At 39.0% G+C, this 18,171-nt stretch overlaps 1 protein-coding gene and 1 non-coding gene across 2 annotated transcripts in view; both read right to left on the bottom strand.

The window, feature by feature from the left end:
- The window catches only part of EFHC2 (EF-hand domain containing 2), a 232,957-nt gene that overhangs the window by 7,468 nt on the left and 207,318 nt on the right, over positions 1-18,171 (bottom strand). The window contains exon 14 of the mRNA XM_037065732.1: positions 7,037-7,142. Coding sequence (XP_036921627.1) covers positions 7,037-7,142 — 106 coding nt within the window. The remainder of the gene's footprint in view (positions 1-7,036; positions 7,143-18,171) is intronic.
- LOC119000660 (small nucleolar RNA SNORA38) lies at positions 1,058-1,187 on the bottom strand. Its single transcript, XR_005069369.1, has one exon. It is a non-coding gene; the product is annotated as a small nucleolar RNA SNORA38 (small nucleolar RNA).

Genomic DNA, 18,171 nt, shown 5'->3' with positions numbered 1-18,171 from the left:
AAATCTAGTGAGAATAGTATTAATAGTATTTTATTTCAACTGTTAAATTCAACTTCAAATATTAAAAATAACTGTTTATTGGCACTAACCCCTAATTATATAGTCCTTACCTTTAGGAATGCTTTTGAGTCTCAGATTTTTATCTATAAATTGGGAGTGACACATTCTCACAAGGTTGTTGGGACAGTAAAATGTCATCATAGGCCATTCTACCCTCTAAATACAAAATGAGATCCTCAACAGGTGGGGTTCCCAAAAATGTATCTCAAGGTGCACCCAACTGCCCCCTACCCCCTGCTGACAAGGCTATATATCATCCTGTTTTGACACAAGAGCTTTACAGCCATTTGCTAATGCTTCTGCAGTTCCAGTGCTCATAAAATGAAGCCACATCCAATTTTTCTCAGAAACATTCAAAGATTAGATGCTAGTCACCCAGTACAAGTTATAAAGTTTGTATGAGAACAAATTTAGTGTTATTTTTTTAATAATATGGCTTCTGAGATTAAACAGACTGGCTCTAAACAGTTGGGCCTATTTTGCCAGTTTTACAGCTACTCTCTGTGAGGAAGCACAATAGAATAGAAAGGATGTCTCTGGGCTGTGACAGTGCCAGGACAACATGCTAAGACCATAGATAGTCACATAATGGAGTGAGAGTTAAATTACAGTCCCAGTGGCTCACCATGGGCTGCTGTGGCAGCACCTGGCCAAGGGGACTCCTGAGAATCCAGACTATATGCCACAGTCAACAGTCATGATGGGTGACAACTTACATGCACTCATGTAGGAAAACCTCTCACCAAAGGGCAGCAGGACTAATGAAAGCTGGGCTAGCTACAATCACAGTCCTATTTGCACATTTTGCTTGCTTATTGTTGAATCCAAGTCCTGCATTACAGGTAGGAGAGCCTGAGTCTGAGGACCAGTCCTGACACCCAGCAGACTAAGCCACAAGCTGTTAGTCTGAACCTGGCCTTATACTTTGGCTGTGGGACTTGTTTACCTGAGCCCAAGTCTTTATTCTTTTTTTCTTTTTCTTTTTCCTTTTTTTCCTCTATGTGGGATGGTTGATCTTGAGCCTGCTGGGAGCAAGCTGGACCCAGACCTCTCCAGTCCACACTTCTGTGCCTCCAATCCTTACATGTCCAAAGACAGGGAACCACAGACACACCTTCATAGGAGGATCCAAGTCTTTATTCTTGGTAACAGATTACACTGGGTCATTCTCCTTTGCCCATAAAAATCCATTTTCTACCCTGTGATTTTCACTGAGCTCCCTGACCTGAGAGGCAAAGCAGCAAGAGATCAGGGTGTTGATTCTACTTCCTCTTCCCCTACTCCCTCCCTGCCTGGCCATGGTTTGGCAGTAGCTACACTGCTCTACCTCCTACCATCGCTCTAGCTCCTCTATTGGGCTTCAATAATACGACCCATCCACCTCTGCTTTTCTAGACCTAGTGATGGTAAAGCCTTCCCACCCTTGCTAGTCCCTCAGTGCTCCACTGCCCTGACTGGTTCTCTTAACACTATCCACTCCTCTGTCACTAGTCTCTTTATTAAATCCATATTCTTGATCCCTTTGAGTGTGCTGTGTATTTCTTGATGGAACCTCACTGGTATAGTGACTTTGCCTATTCTGTCCCCTGAACAGGGCTGAAGGCTTGGTTTAAGCTTGCTGACTTGCTCCCTCTGATTGCTGAATAATGCTAAATTCAGGATTCTCTACCACTGTGCTCCATGTTTTTGAGAGATACCTGCTGTAATTCCCTGATGCCTAGTCCTTCCAATCTCTTGTTAGCCTCTGGCTGGCTGACACCTGTGGACCTACTCCTCTTTTGTGGCCCCTCCCTGCCCACATCATTCACTTCAATTAATCAAGCCACACAGGAAGGTGTCCCAAATTCCCACTCTTACCACCCATTAATCTTACCATCTCATTAATCTTACCATCCCATCCATTAATGCTGATGCAAACAGAATTGGTGCCGAATCTAGTACCTAGGCCTGCTTAACTTTCATCAGCCAAGAAGTCTTGTTTCATTTCTCAGTAAGATCCTGAGTTCAGAGATAAGATCTTGAGGATACCATAAAGCCCAGGAGTAAAGACATCCAAGTTCTAACTGGTGGCTGGTGCCAGTAACTTCTAGAGAGCTGTTCATGGCATCTCTGGAAGTTCAGGCAGAGGCAGCCTGACCAACTCATATACTAAAGGATGCATGCAGTTGCCCAATCCCTGGCCTCCACAGAGGAATTCAGCATGCTTGTTCTCAACAGAACTTGAATCTTATCACATCACACTCTGGATTGGGTGACTTTCAAAACATCCTGTATCTTGTCCTAAAGTCCCACATGTGACTTTTTGGCTATGGAAGACTCCCCAAATCTTGGTGATCAGCAAAGCTCTAAGTGAGAGGTTTTGTCTGTCCAACTTGGTCTCATGGACCTACATATCTGGTCCAACTTCTCCATGGCTTCTTCTGGCATAATCACCCCTGTCAATTCCCACCACAGCTGCAAGATTAGACAATAACCGAGGAGCAGGGGTGGTAAAGAGATTGTGCCACACTTCCAGGAGCCCAGTTGGTACCAAGAACAATCAACAACTTTAAGAGTGATTGGTTGCCATGCTGTGATATACCACCCAGAATTCCCTTGAGGAAGGACTTGGCCCAGCTTCTGAGAATCCCCTTCAGAGACTGCTTTTGCTGCAGAGCTCTCTCAGGTGCAAAGAGACCAACTATATTGTCCAAGGTCATACCTCTTAAACCAACTTACAGGGATAAAAAACAGGCCATTATGGCCCAACTCAGGATGACTCTGAAGGTCATTCAAGTTCCAGAGCTCCCTGTGGGCTGGAAGGCTATGTTTGAGTCTGGATTACATCTCAACTTGTCCTTCTGCCTACTTGCGTGTCCTTCTTTTCTTTTCCACAGGCACTGATCCCAAGGACACTCCCAAATAAACTTTCTGCACACTAGACTCTATCTGCTTCCTGGAGAACCCAACCTGTGACAGGCTCTGACCCAGAGTATTTCAGGTAATTAGACATTAACATTGAAGCACACTTACATGGTTCAGGAGATACTATACTTTTCACTACTGATTCTACTGTATGAACTATGCAATATTATGCTCAGCTTATTCAAATTAAATATTTTCATGTGGGCTTATAGGCCCACTGGTAACATTCTCAACCTATGGTTTCTTTATGAAACAGCAACAGACTTAGGAGTACCAGAGTGCTTCAGACTCTGGAATCTAGTTAAGTCCTCATTATTGGTTAAAACAATTAGGTACCATTTTATACTTATTTTCTTCTTTTCTGTAACTGGCTGAAAAGAAATGACCCTTTCCAAATGTCTTCCTTAGATTCAACCAGTTCGTGCTTGATCAGCAGAATTGATGAGAGAGGCTAAGAGTAAAGCTCTCACTGCAAATGAATAACACCTGGAAGAACCTACTGCTGAAGCACAGATCCTTTCAAGGTAACATTTCTGTTCTGTCCTGTTCTAACTCTTATCTTTATGGAGAACATCACTGATTTTAGTCTTGGAAGCTGAATGTTAAAGGCCCACCCCTCTGACTTGAGGAAGTAAGACATCTCCATTTTACAGAAAATAAAAACAATAGCTAACATTTAAGCCCTTATTATGGAACAGGCATTGTGATAAGTGCCTTACCTCACAACCACTCTGATGGAAGTATTACTCTTATCTCCATTTTTGAGATGGGAAAACCTAAAAGGTTGAGCAATTTGCACATACTCCACCCAGTTAGTCAGTCATCAACGTAAGGATTTGAACTCAGATTCACGTTCTGCTCTACCTACCTCCTTAAAGCACCTTGAACTCCAAGGCTCATTCACTGTTCTAGTTGACAGAGTAGGTAAGAGATGAAACGAGGGAGGGGTGGTTAAAAGGACAGTGGCTTTCTGAGCTTCCAACACAGTTACTCCTCTCCCAGTATGGATGGAGATTATTTTGTGGGTTCTTAAGTCAATATAATGGGTCATAAATTACATTCAAAAGAGAAAGAAGCGGAGGAGGAGAGGGAAAAAAAGAAAGAGATAAAGCATGAGAGAAATGAAAAATCATACTGTATTACATGCAGTTAGAATAGTATAGTTTCATAAATCTTTTGTTCCACTATATATGCGCATGCTGGGTTTCTATGAACAAATGTCTTTCTTACTGTGGGTTGTAGTACTAAAAGATAATTAAATTTCATTCAAACTGAATCAAAATGAGGAAAATCAAAATTAAAGTAATAAGACACCATATCTTTGCAGAGGCAAAAATGTAGAAACAACATGAATATCTATCAAACAGAAATGGATGAATAAATTATTCTATATCCATACTATACTTGTTAAAGAATGGCTTAGGTCTATACATACTAGAGATATTCCCCATGATTTACTATTGAGTAAGAAAAAGATACTATAGATAAAATGCACATGGTATCATTTATATCTTAGTACAATTGATGACGAAATCTCAAACATACACATAAACATTTGAATGGTGGATAGGGTGGAAAGAAAAAGGAGAGAAGTAGAAAGTAAGGAAAAGAACAACAAAGGCAGTTGCTAACTAGTAAAAATAAGTACATGCATCATTTAGGATCCCATGGGAAATAGAGGACATACATGAACTGTGCAGTTGAGAAGAGATAAATAAAATGACTATCTACAAAATTGTTGGAAGTGTCTAGAGAAACCAAAAGGAGATCCTCCACCCTTCAGGGACTGTAGCAGCAGAATGTCATTATCACCACCCATGGCTGAAAGGGCCACATAAAGGTAGTTATCAGAACTTGGAGTGGAAAGCTGAAGGTAGAGAATCTCCAGACAGGTGCCATGGACCTTAGTAGAGAGAGGAAGCCAATCTATTGTGACTGTCAGGGAGGGAAACTATTTCTTTCTCCTACCACCCTCCACTCTCCTGCTGTTGCAATCCATCAGTCAACCCAACTGGAAGCAAGAGGATTCAAGTCCCTCTGATGCAGCCCACAAAGGTCAGCTGTCTGGGATTCAGAGCAAGAACAGAGGGGTTGGAGAAAAGTCCTAATGGAACAAATGAATGATATCTAAAACAGAATACTGTAGCATTAAATGAAAGGTAGGATATAAATTCCATCTATCATTTTTATATGTAAAAATTAAATATTTACATGGATAAAAATTAAAAGGATACTAAATGACAGTATTAATTTTTTGCAATGGTGTCTTGGATTTTAGTTAATTAAATCCAATATCTTTGATAATAATGACGAGGTCTGTTCGGAAAAAGTCCGACTATTGTTAATATAATGAGAATGGTTTGTGCAACACTGATGTAACCTGGTAGCCAAGGACAGTGAACTGGAATGTGCATGCACAAACAAAGACAACTTTACATTACTAGTCAGTGGTAGATACTGTTGAGTGAGTGTGTGTACTGTGTAGCCATCATGTTCAGAATAACTGAGTGATTAGAGCAACAAATCTGCATCAAATTTTGCATTAAGCTTGAACATTCTTCTGCAGAAACTATTCAGATGATTCAGAAGGATGCAGCTATGTGCAACTGGTGATTGGCAGCTTCATCACAACAATGTGCCCACTCATGCATCACATTTCATGCAGTTTTTTGGCAAAACATTAAATCACCCAGGTGACTCAGCCCCTCTACAGCCCAGATTCTGGCTTTTCCCAAAACTAAAATCACCTTTGACAGGGAAGAGATTTCAGACCATCGATGAGATTTAGGAAAATATCAGAGGGCAGCTGATGGCAATTGGGAGAACTGTGTGAAGTCCCAAGGTGTCTACTTTGAAGAGAACTGAAGCATCATTGTCCTATATATAGTGTTTCTTGTATCTCTCCTTCAGTAAATGTCTCTATTTTTCATAGTCCATGGTTAGATACCTTCTGGACAGACCTTACATACTTGAAAGATATTTTATTTTTTATTTGCGGGCAAACAGATCTGAGTTAAACTTCTGACTCTATTAGACCCTTGCTGTTTCTCTAACTTCCTCATCTCTAAAATGGGAATGCTAAAATACCTATATCCTAGAATTGCTATGCCCAGCACAGAGCATAGAACCTACTGAGAGTGGATACGTAATCATGTTTGTCTGATAATAAAGTTTATAAATGAGCAAGTTAAGAAAGTGATGGAGCCAGAATTCACCCCCAGTTCTGTTTGACTCCAAAGGCCACCACTATCTCCCAATCATCTGGAAGTTCTAAGGCTGCCTGACACTCCAGAGTAGCTGCATGCCTGAGGGAACTCCCCAGGGGCACTAGACCAGCTCAGGCCAGAATGAGCTGGTCAGCAGAGATCAGGAGGAATAAATGCCTCCTTTCTGGGAGTATTAAACATGACATTTGCTTTATCAAGGGACTTTCCCAAGAAAATCAATTTCTGGAGCATGTTAAAATATAAACAAACCTCCACCCACCCACCCACTTCTTAAAGACAATTGGTCCAAAGAGATCTTAGAGAATTTAGACAATTCCACAATGTTGAGAGCACCATCTGATCACATGAAGTTTGTTTTCCCTAACAAAGCATTTTTCTACAAAATTTTTATTTTAAATTTGGCTCCACTGTGAAATGTGCACCCCCATACTGTATTGTTTGACCATGGCAAACCTGTGTGCACAGCCACAGATACACTGGGGAATTAACATATTCACCATTTGAAATTTGCTCTTGTGGCTCATGATGATGTTACCAGAATCCCTTGATAACAGTGTCTTTATCTATTTATAACTGTAACCTATTATCCTATCTTCCATGTAATTGGATGTGACTGAGGTTAAAAAAATTCAGCTGCATAAGAAAAGCCATGCTCTTATAGAACAGATGTTCACTCAGCATGGAAAGTGAATTAGCTTTTAACACAAATACCCAGAAATACATAAGTCCTCTTTCCAAAAGCACTGATGTTAATACTTTACATGAAAAAAAACTTTAAGATAAATAATATTAAAAATGTAAGAAAGGTACTACAGCTGCTTTTTAAAAATAGTTGTTAATTTTACCTCTTTCAAGGGTGATTCTTTTATTAATTCAGGCAACCGATTTGTTCTCCAGTTCAGGGCAGAAAAAAATGACTCATAATTGATTTGGTTTTCACTGTCTTCAAACCTGAAAATATAATTATAGCATATGATTTGATTCAATCTGCAGAATTCAGGACCAAAATGTCAATTTAAATGCTACCATGAAAACATAATATCAGAGATGTTTTAATACCTGGTATTTTTCTTATTATTAGTTGATTACCTGTTTCCAACCCTTCAGAACATAAGCTCTTTGTGAGCAGAGATCGCATACACCTAATTCACCAAAGTATCCTCAATACCTAGATCAATACTGGTACTTAGAAAGTGTTCAATAAATATTTGTTGCAGTTGCCACAGAAACAAATTAGTTTATTCAGTAACTAAGACTTTTGCTATATTTTGCTAATAACGTTTGAAGGTCCTTTTATTTAAAAATGGTTGATAGTATATGACAGTAAAATAAAACATCTTTATAGTTCTTAATTGCATGCCTTTTAAATCTTTAAGGCAAGCCTGGATTCATTTTGCCTAGTATATTTTTTAAAAAACAAAAGGCATCTTTATCATTTATTACAGTGGTTCCCAACCTTTTTGGCAACAGGGACCAGTTTCGTGGAAGACAAGTTTTGCACAGATGGGGAGGGGGCAGTAATGTTTTCAGGGAGACTCAAGTACGTACGTAACATTCAAGCTCTCCTCCTACTGTGAGGTTCATTTCCTAACAGGCCCAGATTGGTACAAGTCCACAACCCGGCCTGGAGGTTGATGATCCCTCATCTATTATGTAGCCTTTAAAAGGGGTTATTTAGGTCCATATATTCTACCATAAAAATATGTTCATAATATATTGTTGAGCAGAAATGAGCTTATAAAATAAAACAGCATGTAGAGTTATGCTCTCACTTTAGGTTTATACTTATATAAAAAGGCATTGAAAAGATCCAGTAACAATACATTGAAGTATTAAGAAGTTATCTCTAACAAATGAGATTATAATTTTTGTTTTTCCTTTAGACTTTCCTATATCATCGGAATGGTTTTAAATTTATAATAAAAAATTAAAAAATGATTATACTGTACCATAAAACTATAGGTCAAAAATAGTGAATATGTTTGACTACTATTTCTTAATTACAGACATTGGCATGAATTTATCCTTAAGTTTTAGCCATTAAGACCCAGTAATGTCAACACAATTGCTATAATGACCTAAACACAAAGTATTTCTTTGTGTTATACCTCAAATATCACTTATTCCAAATTTGACCACATTCTACCAATTTTTAAGCTAAATATATACTGCCCACGTAACACCATATTTTGAAGGAAAAGACAAATGTGGTCACTAATGCATTGTTCCATGTGCCCTGCCCCAGGCTTCTGCCTTTCTCTCAGAATATCCAACTCAACATGCCCTCCCAAGCAGCAAGTGAGGTACACAAGTTACTACTGAAAGGATGAACAAAGGATAATTATTAAAAAACTCAGTGATGATAAAAGTAGGAAAAAAACATACTTACAATTAGTCAAAAGATTTTTCTTTTTCTCAAAATATTAAGAAAATAGTAGCTCATATTTATAAACTAATAAAAATTAGCAGCAATAAATGAAATGTTACAAGATGTCACAAAGACTCATCAATCTAAAGAAGATAGAATAAACAGAATGATCAGAAGAGGGGAAAGGGAATTTGGTAATACTTTTGGGTACATTTTCTTTGGCCAAGGATTCTGGGATACAATTCCAATATGCTGCCCACCACCACTGTCTATTCTGTGAATTCTGGCTCATTTCACTTGTCATTTGAACTCCTTGAAAGAACATGGTCTGTTTATGGAAATCTTTGTAGCCAAAATACAGGACCATTATGTCCTTTATTTTGTGTATGATTTGGGAGAAGAACTAAAACCCAATCAATTAAAGATGTTTTGTAAGAAACCTTCATTTGGAACCTTTTAAGAAAAGTATGCCCTAATACTCTGATTAGGAGCTGAGGTCAGAGAATGAGATCATGAAAGACCTTCGACTTTCATACTGAGGAAAACTAAGAACCACTGGAGCACATTGTACAGAGCTGTAATGGGATCTAAGTTCTATTTTCTAAAGATCACTCTGGATGATATATTGAAAACAGAATGTAGAAGCAAGGCCAAAGTGGCATGAGCAATTAATATTCTTTTGCAGTAATACAGATGAGAGATAGTGACAGTTTAAATGATGCTGGTGGCAGCGGAGGGCAGTGAGAAGTGTTCGATTTGGGATATATTTTGAGTGTAGGATTTCCTGAAAGATTTTACACAGTGTGCACAAGAGTGGCAGAGAACAGACTCAGGACAACTCCAAGGGTTTTGCTTGAAGAACTGAAGAAAATAGAGCTGCCCTAAGATAGGAAAGACTGCAAGAGCTACCGATTGGGAGAAAAGATTAGGAGTTTGTCTTCAGATAATGTTACATTTTGATGGGAAGTGAGCAGTGGATATATGAGTCTTAAGTTGAGGGAGGAGGTTCAAGTTGAAGATCGAAATGTGGGAGTCATTAGCATATAGACAGTATTTAAAGCCACCAGACTGGGAGACTGGATGAGATCACCAATACAATATGCTTCTCTGTCTGTTCTTACTGTACAGGATTTAATTATCAGTAAATTTCTATTACATCAATTACAGGAGGCACTTATTTAATCCTAGACGTTTCAGAATTATAATATCTCAGTAATTTGGGAACTAGTCAAGAGACAACCATACAGATCTAGGATCACACCAAACTTCCCCCTCTTATACAATCCACTAACCACTGCTGTGGGTTCTACCACAAAGCTCTTCCCTGTCTCCTGTACTATTTGCTAATTCCAATCCATGTGAGAATTCCATTTCTCACATGGATTACAGCAATAGCTTCATATACTGGCCTTGCTGTTTCTACTCTTACCTTGCAGCAGACCATCCACCAGAATGATCTTTCTAAAATATAGATTATATCAATGACTTCCTTGATTGCATGGCTTTCCAATCCTTAGAACACAAGCTGAACTTCTCAATAGGGCTTCTATAGGCCTATATAATCTGGTGACTGCTGCCCCCTCTGATCTCATCTGAAAACTCTCTTCCTCTTCGCAATGTTCCACGTACTCTATAGTCTTCTTGTTCTATAAATATACCAAAATTGTTTCCAGAAACGCAGGGCATTGGAGGCATTGGCACTTTCTGGTCCATTTGTCTGGAAAGTGTCAAGTAAAAGTTTGCTTCTTACAGAAGGTCTTACAGAGGTCTTCCTGAAGTTCTTATCTGAGTCCCCATGCCTGAATCTGCATTTTCCCTGGATGATGGCATCAGAACTTTCAAAAAAAATTCTTTACACTATAAACAAAAATAAATTCAAAGTAGATAAAAGACTTAAATATAAGTCATGACACCATGAAAGTCCTAGAGGAAAACACTGGCAGGAAAATCTCAGACATTCCACACAGCAACATTTTTACTGATATGTCACCTAAAGTAAGGGACATAATGGAAAGAATAAACAAACAGGACCTCATCAAATTAAAACACTTCTGCATGGCTAAAGAAAACAGCATTAAAATGAAAAGAGAACCAACTGTATGAGAAAACATATTTGCCAAATGATACCTCGGACAAGGGTTTGATTTCCAAAATATATAAAGAACTCACATGATTCCACTCCAGGAAGACAAAAAAACCCAATTAAAAAATGGACAAAGGACCTGAAGAGACAATTCTCCAAGGAGGACATACAGAGGGCCCAGAGACATATGAAAAGATGTTCAGCATCACTAGCCATCAGAAAGATGCAAATTAAAACCACAATGAGATACCACCTCACACCAGTCAGAATGGCCATCATAAACAAATCAACAAACAAGTATTGGAGAGGATGTGGAGAAAAGGGAACCCTAGTGTACTATTTGTGGGAATACAGACTGGTACAGCCACTGTGAAAAACAGTATGAAATTACCCCAGAAAACTAAAAATGGAACCAACTGCCTTTTGACCCAGCAATTCCACCACTGGGATTATATCCAAAAAACCCTGAAACACCAATCCAAAAGAACTTATGCACCCCAATGTTCATAGCAGCACAATTTACAATAGCCAAGTGCTAGAAGCAACCTAAGTGCCCATCAACAAATGAGTGGATCAAAAGACTACGGTACATTTACACAATGGAATTCTACACAGCAGACAGAAAGAAGGAGCTTATACCCTTTGGGACAGCATGGATGGAACTGGAGAGCATTATGCTAAGTGAAATAAGCCAGGGGGTGAGGGACAAATACCATATGATCTTACCTTTAACTGGAACATAATCAACAAAAGAAAAAAGCAAACAAAATATAAGAACAATCTAACAATAGCCAGAGGGGAGTGGGGAGGGGACTGTGGGGAGAAGGGTTTTCAGGAACTACTATAAAGGACACATGGACAAAACCAAGGGGGAAGGTGGAAGCAGGGGAGGAAGGTGGGTTTGGCTGGGGTACAGGGGAATGGTGGTGAGAAAATGCAGACAACTGTAATTGAACAACAATAAAGTAATTAAAAATAAAATAAAAAGCAAGATGCAATAAAATAAAATAAAAATTCTGTAAGCCACCACTGGAAGATCCTATTATCAAACCTTATTGCCAATAAGTCTGATATTTATTCATGCTTACCTGTTACCCCTAGGCCCCCAGCTGTCTTCCCTGCCCAAATTATTATACATCAGACTAAACATATCTAACAATTTATCCATTTCAAATTATATTTGGGGAAGGCATTCCCAAGTAAAATGATGTTCAGGAAGGATCAAAAGCTGTAAATGAAAGAGTATACAGCTCAGATCTAATTTATAAAATCTTTCTGAGGAAAAATGAAAGATTTAATCTCTCCAAAGTTGCACAGCCAGGCCTCTGGGAAGAGTTGAGCTTATGTGGTATAATATTCTAAGGTTTTCTTTTTAGTTCTGTCTTACAGGATCTCCATGGATATGGAAATTCCCCAAAAAAGGAGCAAGGGAAGAAATGAACAAAGAATATTTCAATTAAAAGGGATAAAACTAGCCAATGTTTCTTGGAAGAATTTTTTGCTCTTGGGCAGTAAATAGAGGTGCAGTAAATCATGATGGATTGATCACAAATAATTTTTAAATAAAATTTTATATTATTTTTTATTTTAAAATTCAGTGTGTTACATAGAAGCTTAATCTTTAGTGAAACTGATAACATCATTGAATTTTCCCCCACCACAATCACAAATATTTATCTCCTTTCCCACAAAAATCTCACCAAAATGACATTAAAGAAATAAAAATAAGTAATAATCCACAATGACAAAGACAGATGCAAAAATCCACAATAAAGCAGACTGAGGACTGGTATCCAACTTGGCAGAGCTGAAGAAGGGAAGCTGAACTCTAAATGTCTATGGTAGAGGCAAGCAGTGCTTGCCTCTAGAGATTAGCCAATGTGGCCCACAAAATTGAGAGACTCGGCAATTACAGATTCCTGGTGCCAATGAAAGCAGAAATAAGGTGTGGGGCTGAAAACAAGGACTGTTTGAAAGCATAAGTAAAGCTAGAACAGCTGGAGACCAAGAATTCTTTCCTCTACACAGTACTCTTTGTAGGGAAGTAAGGCTTGTTCTCCAGAGAAACTCAACTAAAGAAGCTTCAGTCTTGGGAAGATGAAGCATAATGAAGGGCAGAGGGTAGCATTACACATTGACCTGGGACCTCTCAGCCCCCATTCTTCCCTTTTCCTATTTCCAGAACACCAGTGGCCATACTTAAATTCTCCTCCTTTTCCCATACCCTATTCAGCATGAAAAGATAGGATTCTTCTTTCAGTACTTTAAATGGTCCCAGAAAAATCTCCAGATTCCAGTTCCTGATAATTACCTAATGAAAATATGGGCTATGAGATGACTCATGCAAGTGAAACCTACCAATCAACAAGGTCCATCCCAAAAAGCTTCCAACATTAAGGACAGAAGCCAAAACAACAGAGGAAAAAAAGGGAATCAAAGAAACAAAGACGATTCAGGTAGCAGAGGAAAATATATGAGATAAGACGACATATTATATTCATTAAAAAAGAACAGAAGATTGCAAAAAAGGAAATTCAGACCAAAAATGTGCTCCTGGAATCAAATATATGATAGCACTCAGCAAATGCAGTAAAAGGGGTAGAATATAAAGCTGAGAAGATCCCTTAGTAAGTACACCATAGTGACAAGAGGAAATTGGGGAGAGAAAGGTTCTCAATTCAGGATATCCAAAATCTTAATAATAAGAGTTCTCACAAGAGAAAAATGAAAATGGAGGAGAAGAAATTATTAAAAATTAATGGACAATTTATCAGAACCAAAACATAGAGTCTCAAGACAGTGAATCTATTACACACACACACACGCACACCATAAAACCCTATCCAGAGCACCAGGAATAAACAGAAGAGCCTAACAGCATCCAGAAAGAACAACTATAATGGGAACCAATATTATGTCAAATTCCCAAGGATCATAACAGGAAGTTAATAATACTATCTAAGAATGAAAAATGGGGTGGAGGTGGAGGTGGGAAAATGGGGAGGGGAAGACACTTTGCTTGAGATGATGGGTGCATGGTGCAGTGTGCAGATGATATTTTATTGAGTTGTATGCTTGAAACCTGTATGGTTTTGTAAACCAATATTACCCCACAAAAAAGAACTTCAAAATGTGTAGATTATCAGAAAAAGAGATTAACAGACATGTTAATAGGTTATAATTTCATCAACATTTTTCAAACTATGAAGTAAAGAAAACTTTCCAATGCTAAATACATCTACTTAAATATAATATCTATATTAATTATAATTTATGTCATATATTTGCTGAAGCAATTTATTTTACAGAATAAATGTATTTTCATCTGCCATAAGTAAATAAATAAATATAAAAGTACAGAAACAGTAATATGTACATGGTATTTAAATGTCTGCAAAAAAAGCTAGAAGGCCTGAAAGTGGATGTTTCTTGTGAATGGGAGCTGGGGAGGGATGGAGCTGGAAAGTGTTATTGATGAAATAAGTTTTTTAGAATGATTTGATTATTTTTTTACTGAGAACATATATCAGTTTGATATAAACAAAAATTTTAAAAGTGTAAAAAGCAGATGAGAGACCTTGAAACACACTTTTCAAGGTAGTAAACTTATACAAGTCAGAACTGGGAAGGAAGGAACACCACACGTTATTATCCCAGTCTTCCTCCCTGCTCCAAAATTCTGCACATAGCTTCCTCCCATGGATCACAGATATGGTGAGATTTTTTTATGGCCTTCTTTATTATTATGATATATACTATATGTAATATATGCTATTGTTAGATGAGGTTGTGTGGGAGAGAAGACTAGGACTGAGTTCTGAAAAAAAATGAGAGGAGAGGAAGCGGTTCAAAGATGGAACAAGGCTTGACTATTAAGGGAGTGAGAATAAGTAGGTCAGTGCCTCCATTCACCAGGGTATTATCTCCCCAGTCACCCACTATGGAGTTCTCCCTGCTTCATGACCACAAGCCATCATTTGCCAAATCCTACCCATCCTTTGAAATTATGGATCATATACAAAACATGCCTCCTTACTTCATGGTCATTCTGTGCTTCTGATGAAAAATGCTAGCATCCTGATTCTCCATCTGAATCTCTCACTTGCTCCTTTCCAAACATTTGGTTCTTGCTAAGACTGTGACCCATGGTCAAAGAACAATGATTTGCCACTCTGGAGGAAATTCTCTTGAAAAAGCTATAAAGGCAATTCTAAAGAAGAGCTTTCTATGGCAACACTGTTGAAATCAGTGCACAGAGTTTCAGGGTAACTGCCCTAAAGGGCAATGCTAATTCTGGTTTTTAAGTGTTTCTATGCTTGTTAAAAAGTCAGCCTCCATACTTCAAATTCCTAGCTTATAGTACTAAAGCATTTTCCTAAAACCTCCATAAATTCTTCTTTCCCTTTAATACTTGAACAAACCACCACTCCCATCCTTACATGAACTGAGGGACATGATTATGGATGAAGAGGGAGGGAAGGCAATTTCTGTGGATCATCTCTAGAAAATAATGACCCCCAAGTATGATTCCCAATGCTTTGCTAGGTGGGTTTTCTTAGATGTGAGTCTAATGTATCATTTAACAGCTGCTCTTACACCCTCTTCCAAAAACGATGAATGGCCTGAAAACTGCAGAAGCCATCCATCTCCTTGCCATGGGAAATAATGCTGATCTACTCTTCTACCATCTGTGGAGGAAAAAGGTGCAGGAGCAGCTGTATTTTGCTAAAGACTAATATGGGTTCCCCATCTCAGCCAAGGCCTTCCCATAACTTAGGGGAATGGATTTGCTACCTGAACAGGGCTGGAAGAGAGGGAAGGTAATGAAGACACATTTTGGACTCACTTAATTGTGTTTGGTTTTAGTTCATTGCCCATAAAACCCAGAGGTATACACTGAAACACCTGGTGAGATTCTTAAAAACCAGACACTTAAGAAAAAAGTGGAACACTTGGCAACTGCACCATACTGACACAGACATGCAGAGTTAGCAAAATGGCATTGCCCAAGTTGCCAATGAGTACTTCTGGTTATCTCAAATAGCCAGGCCCCTAAATTCCAATGTGATACCAGCACAGGCTGCCTCAGTGAGGTGGATCACAGCTGCCAAGTACAGATCATACATACGATCGATGTCCTGTTGGTCCACATGAAATTGGTCTGTTGAATTTTCAAAAATTTCTTAAATTACAAATCACCTTATATTTGAAAAGGTAGAGCATGAGAGGATGGGAGGGAGAGAGAAGGAGAGAGTATGATGGGGCCTCCTGTCTGGAAACTTCCCAGTGTACCAAACACTGCAACAGTACATGCCACAAGGCTCAGCCCTCGCCCCTCAGCTTTACTGCCAGGTATTGTTGTGTGAAATCATTTGAACCCAAAGCATGCCTCGGGAGGGGTGGCAGGGGGCAAGGCTGGGTAGAGTATAATGAGATGATTTTAAAGCCCTGTTAACTTTTTCCATTTTAACTGATATTTCTGGATGAGGCACCCGCTCTCTTGGGAGGCCAATTCTAAGGCATTCCATGGAGCCCAAAGCCAGCTGTAAAAGACTAGCTTGGGGCAGTGCTGCTGTGGAAAGGGTTATACTTGAATTTCCAACTATTCCAAGTCTCAATTCAGAAAGCTGTAATTAGGGGAAGAGGCTGACTCTTTACTCCCCAGTCCCATAGGAACACAGAATAGAATGATCTCAGAATAGTCTCTACCAGTTATAGTTTGAGAACAAAAATTTTTTATTAGTACTGAGGAAATATCAATATCCAAATGTAGGCTCAGAGGGTTGACTCAATTTACAAGGTTCACATGGGAAGGAGGCAGTAGAGCTACACTCAGATGCAGGTCTGGTAGAAATGAAGCCTGATCTCCTCCCTCCCATGCCCAATATACTAGCATAGAACGAATCCCTGAGGTTACCAACATGAATGGGACATAGTCCCTACCCCTAGGAGCTCAGATAGGGATAAAGATTTGGGTATCTTAGGGAGCTGTCATTCTAATTCCATTATCTGTTAATCTTGGCCTGAAGCATGCTCTTTCACTGAGAGAGCCTCCTTATATCTCAATGTTTGCATTTATGAAACAAGGAATCATACCTACCATCAACTAAAATATTCCTTTTAATATTCTCAAGAATTTACAAAATAGTCTAGGGCTCTTGGCACTGTGTTAATACACTGTTACTCCTGTTATTAATGGATAATAGGTACCAGTACATAGACATTTAAGTCTGATGCTCTATGCATTAGTGAAATGACTTCATTCTGTAAGTAAAGTGACCTCATATCAGCTACCACAGCACAAACTGATGGGGGCTGGGGTATCTGGATGTGGAAATATTTTGAAGTCTTGATTTCGGCTTGAGTTGTGCTAATAAGGAAAATATTAAATCACAAGGAAAATGGAAATAGAGTAGAGGGGGAATCTTAGTACCAAAACACAGGGTCTAGAGAAACACATGGGTAACAATTACTGAGTGTAAGAAAGCATCCAAACCTTTAGCCATGTTGGTTTTGGTCTCCTGATATAAATTTAGGGCTATACAGCTATTTAACTGATGCCTAACTCTGTCCCAAGGCAGGTAAAACTGCCCCTGGGCAGAGTGTGCATTGAACCAAATCAACAAACTCCACGCCTGCCCCCTACAAGAGACTGTAGATGTCAGAGGGTGTCTGGCTTATTAGCGTGCCACAGGAGGGCTATGCAAAAAGAGAGTCTGGTCAAGGCTCTGGAAAGCCCTTTGGAGTCTATGGGGAACAATAAGAATGCAGAATATAAATGCAAGCTGCAGGCTGATGGGCCCATTAGGAATTAGGGCAGTCTTTGGAAAGGAATCTGTGGAGATGATGCAAAACACCAAGCATGTGACCCAAATCATGGCAGGGCATATTGGAAGGAGAGGGGAATGGGAATGAGACATTTTCTAATCTGATTAGTCTGAAGTTTCCCCTGAGTGTCGAGAAGGGTCACTGCACAATTAGAGGCAAAGTTATACTGAACATGGTTGGCTTAGTGGCTCAGAGGAATGACCTCCACAAAGCTAAGATGGGCTCAGAGACAGATGTGTTCTGAGACTGGGATGACATCGAAGTGAGTTGTGGAATAGTCTTTTTGTGTTTAATGTCAAATTGTATAGGCAAAGACAAAATAGTCCGCTGAGAGAATGAGAGGATGATGACTTGGTAGCCCCAGTATTGGATGAGAAACATCTAGGTCTTCCAGAGGCCAGGCTCCCACATTCTGGACTTTCCAGGACAGTTCATCCTCGAGGCTATCAAGAGATAATCTAATAAACATCCACAGCTTCCTGACTACAAGACAGCTTAATATGTGAAAGGCATTCAGATCCAACCGTTTAAACAAGGCTTCCTCTATGTAGGACACACGTTTCTTCCAGTTCATTTCTAAGTCAGAGTGTGTAGTCTATGGATCCTGATTTAAACTTCTCTCTTAGTTTCCAATCAATACTTAGAATCAGGAGTAGTGCTACATAATTTACATGTGTTACCTCAGGTCATGTTCAGAACCA

Source organism: Sturnira hondurensis, unplaced genomic scaffold, assembly GCF_014824575.4.
Source record: "Sturnira hondurensis isolate 20B ecotype Veracruz unplaced genomic scaffold, ASM1482457v3 Scaffold0016098, whole genome shotgun sequence".
NCBI lineage: Eukaryota > Metazoa > Chordata > Mammalia > Chiroptera > Phyllostomidae > Sturnira > Sturnira hondurensis.
Note: the sequence above shows the minus strand (reverse complement) of the source record. Positions and strands in the feature narration are given on the sequence as shown.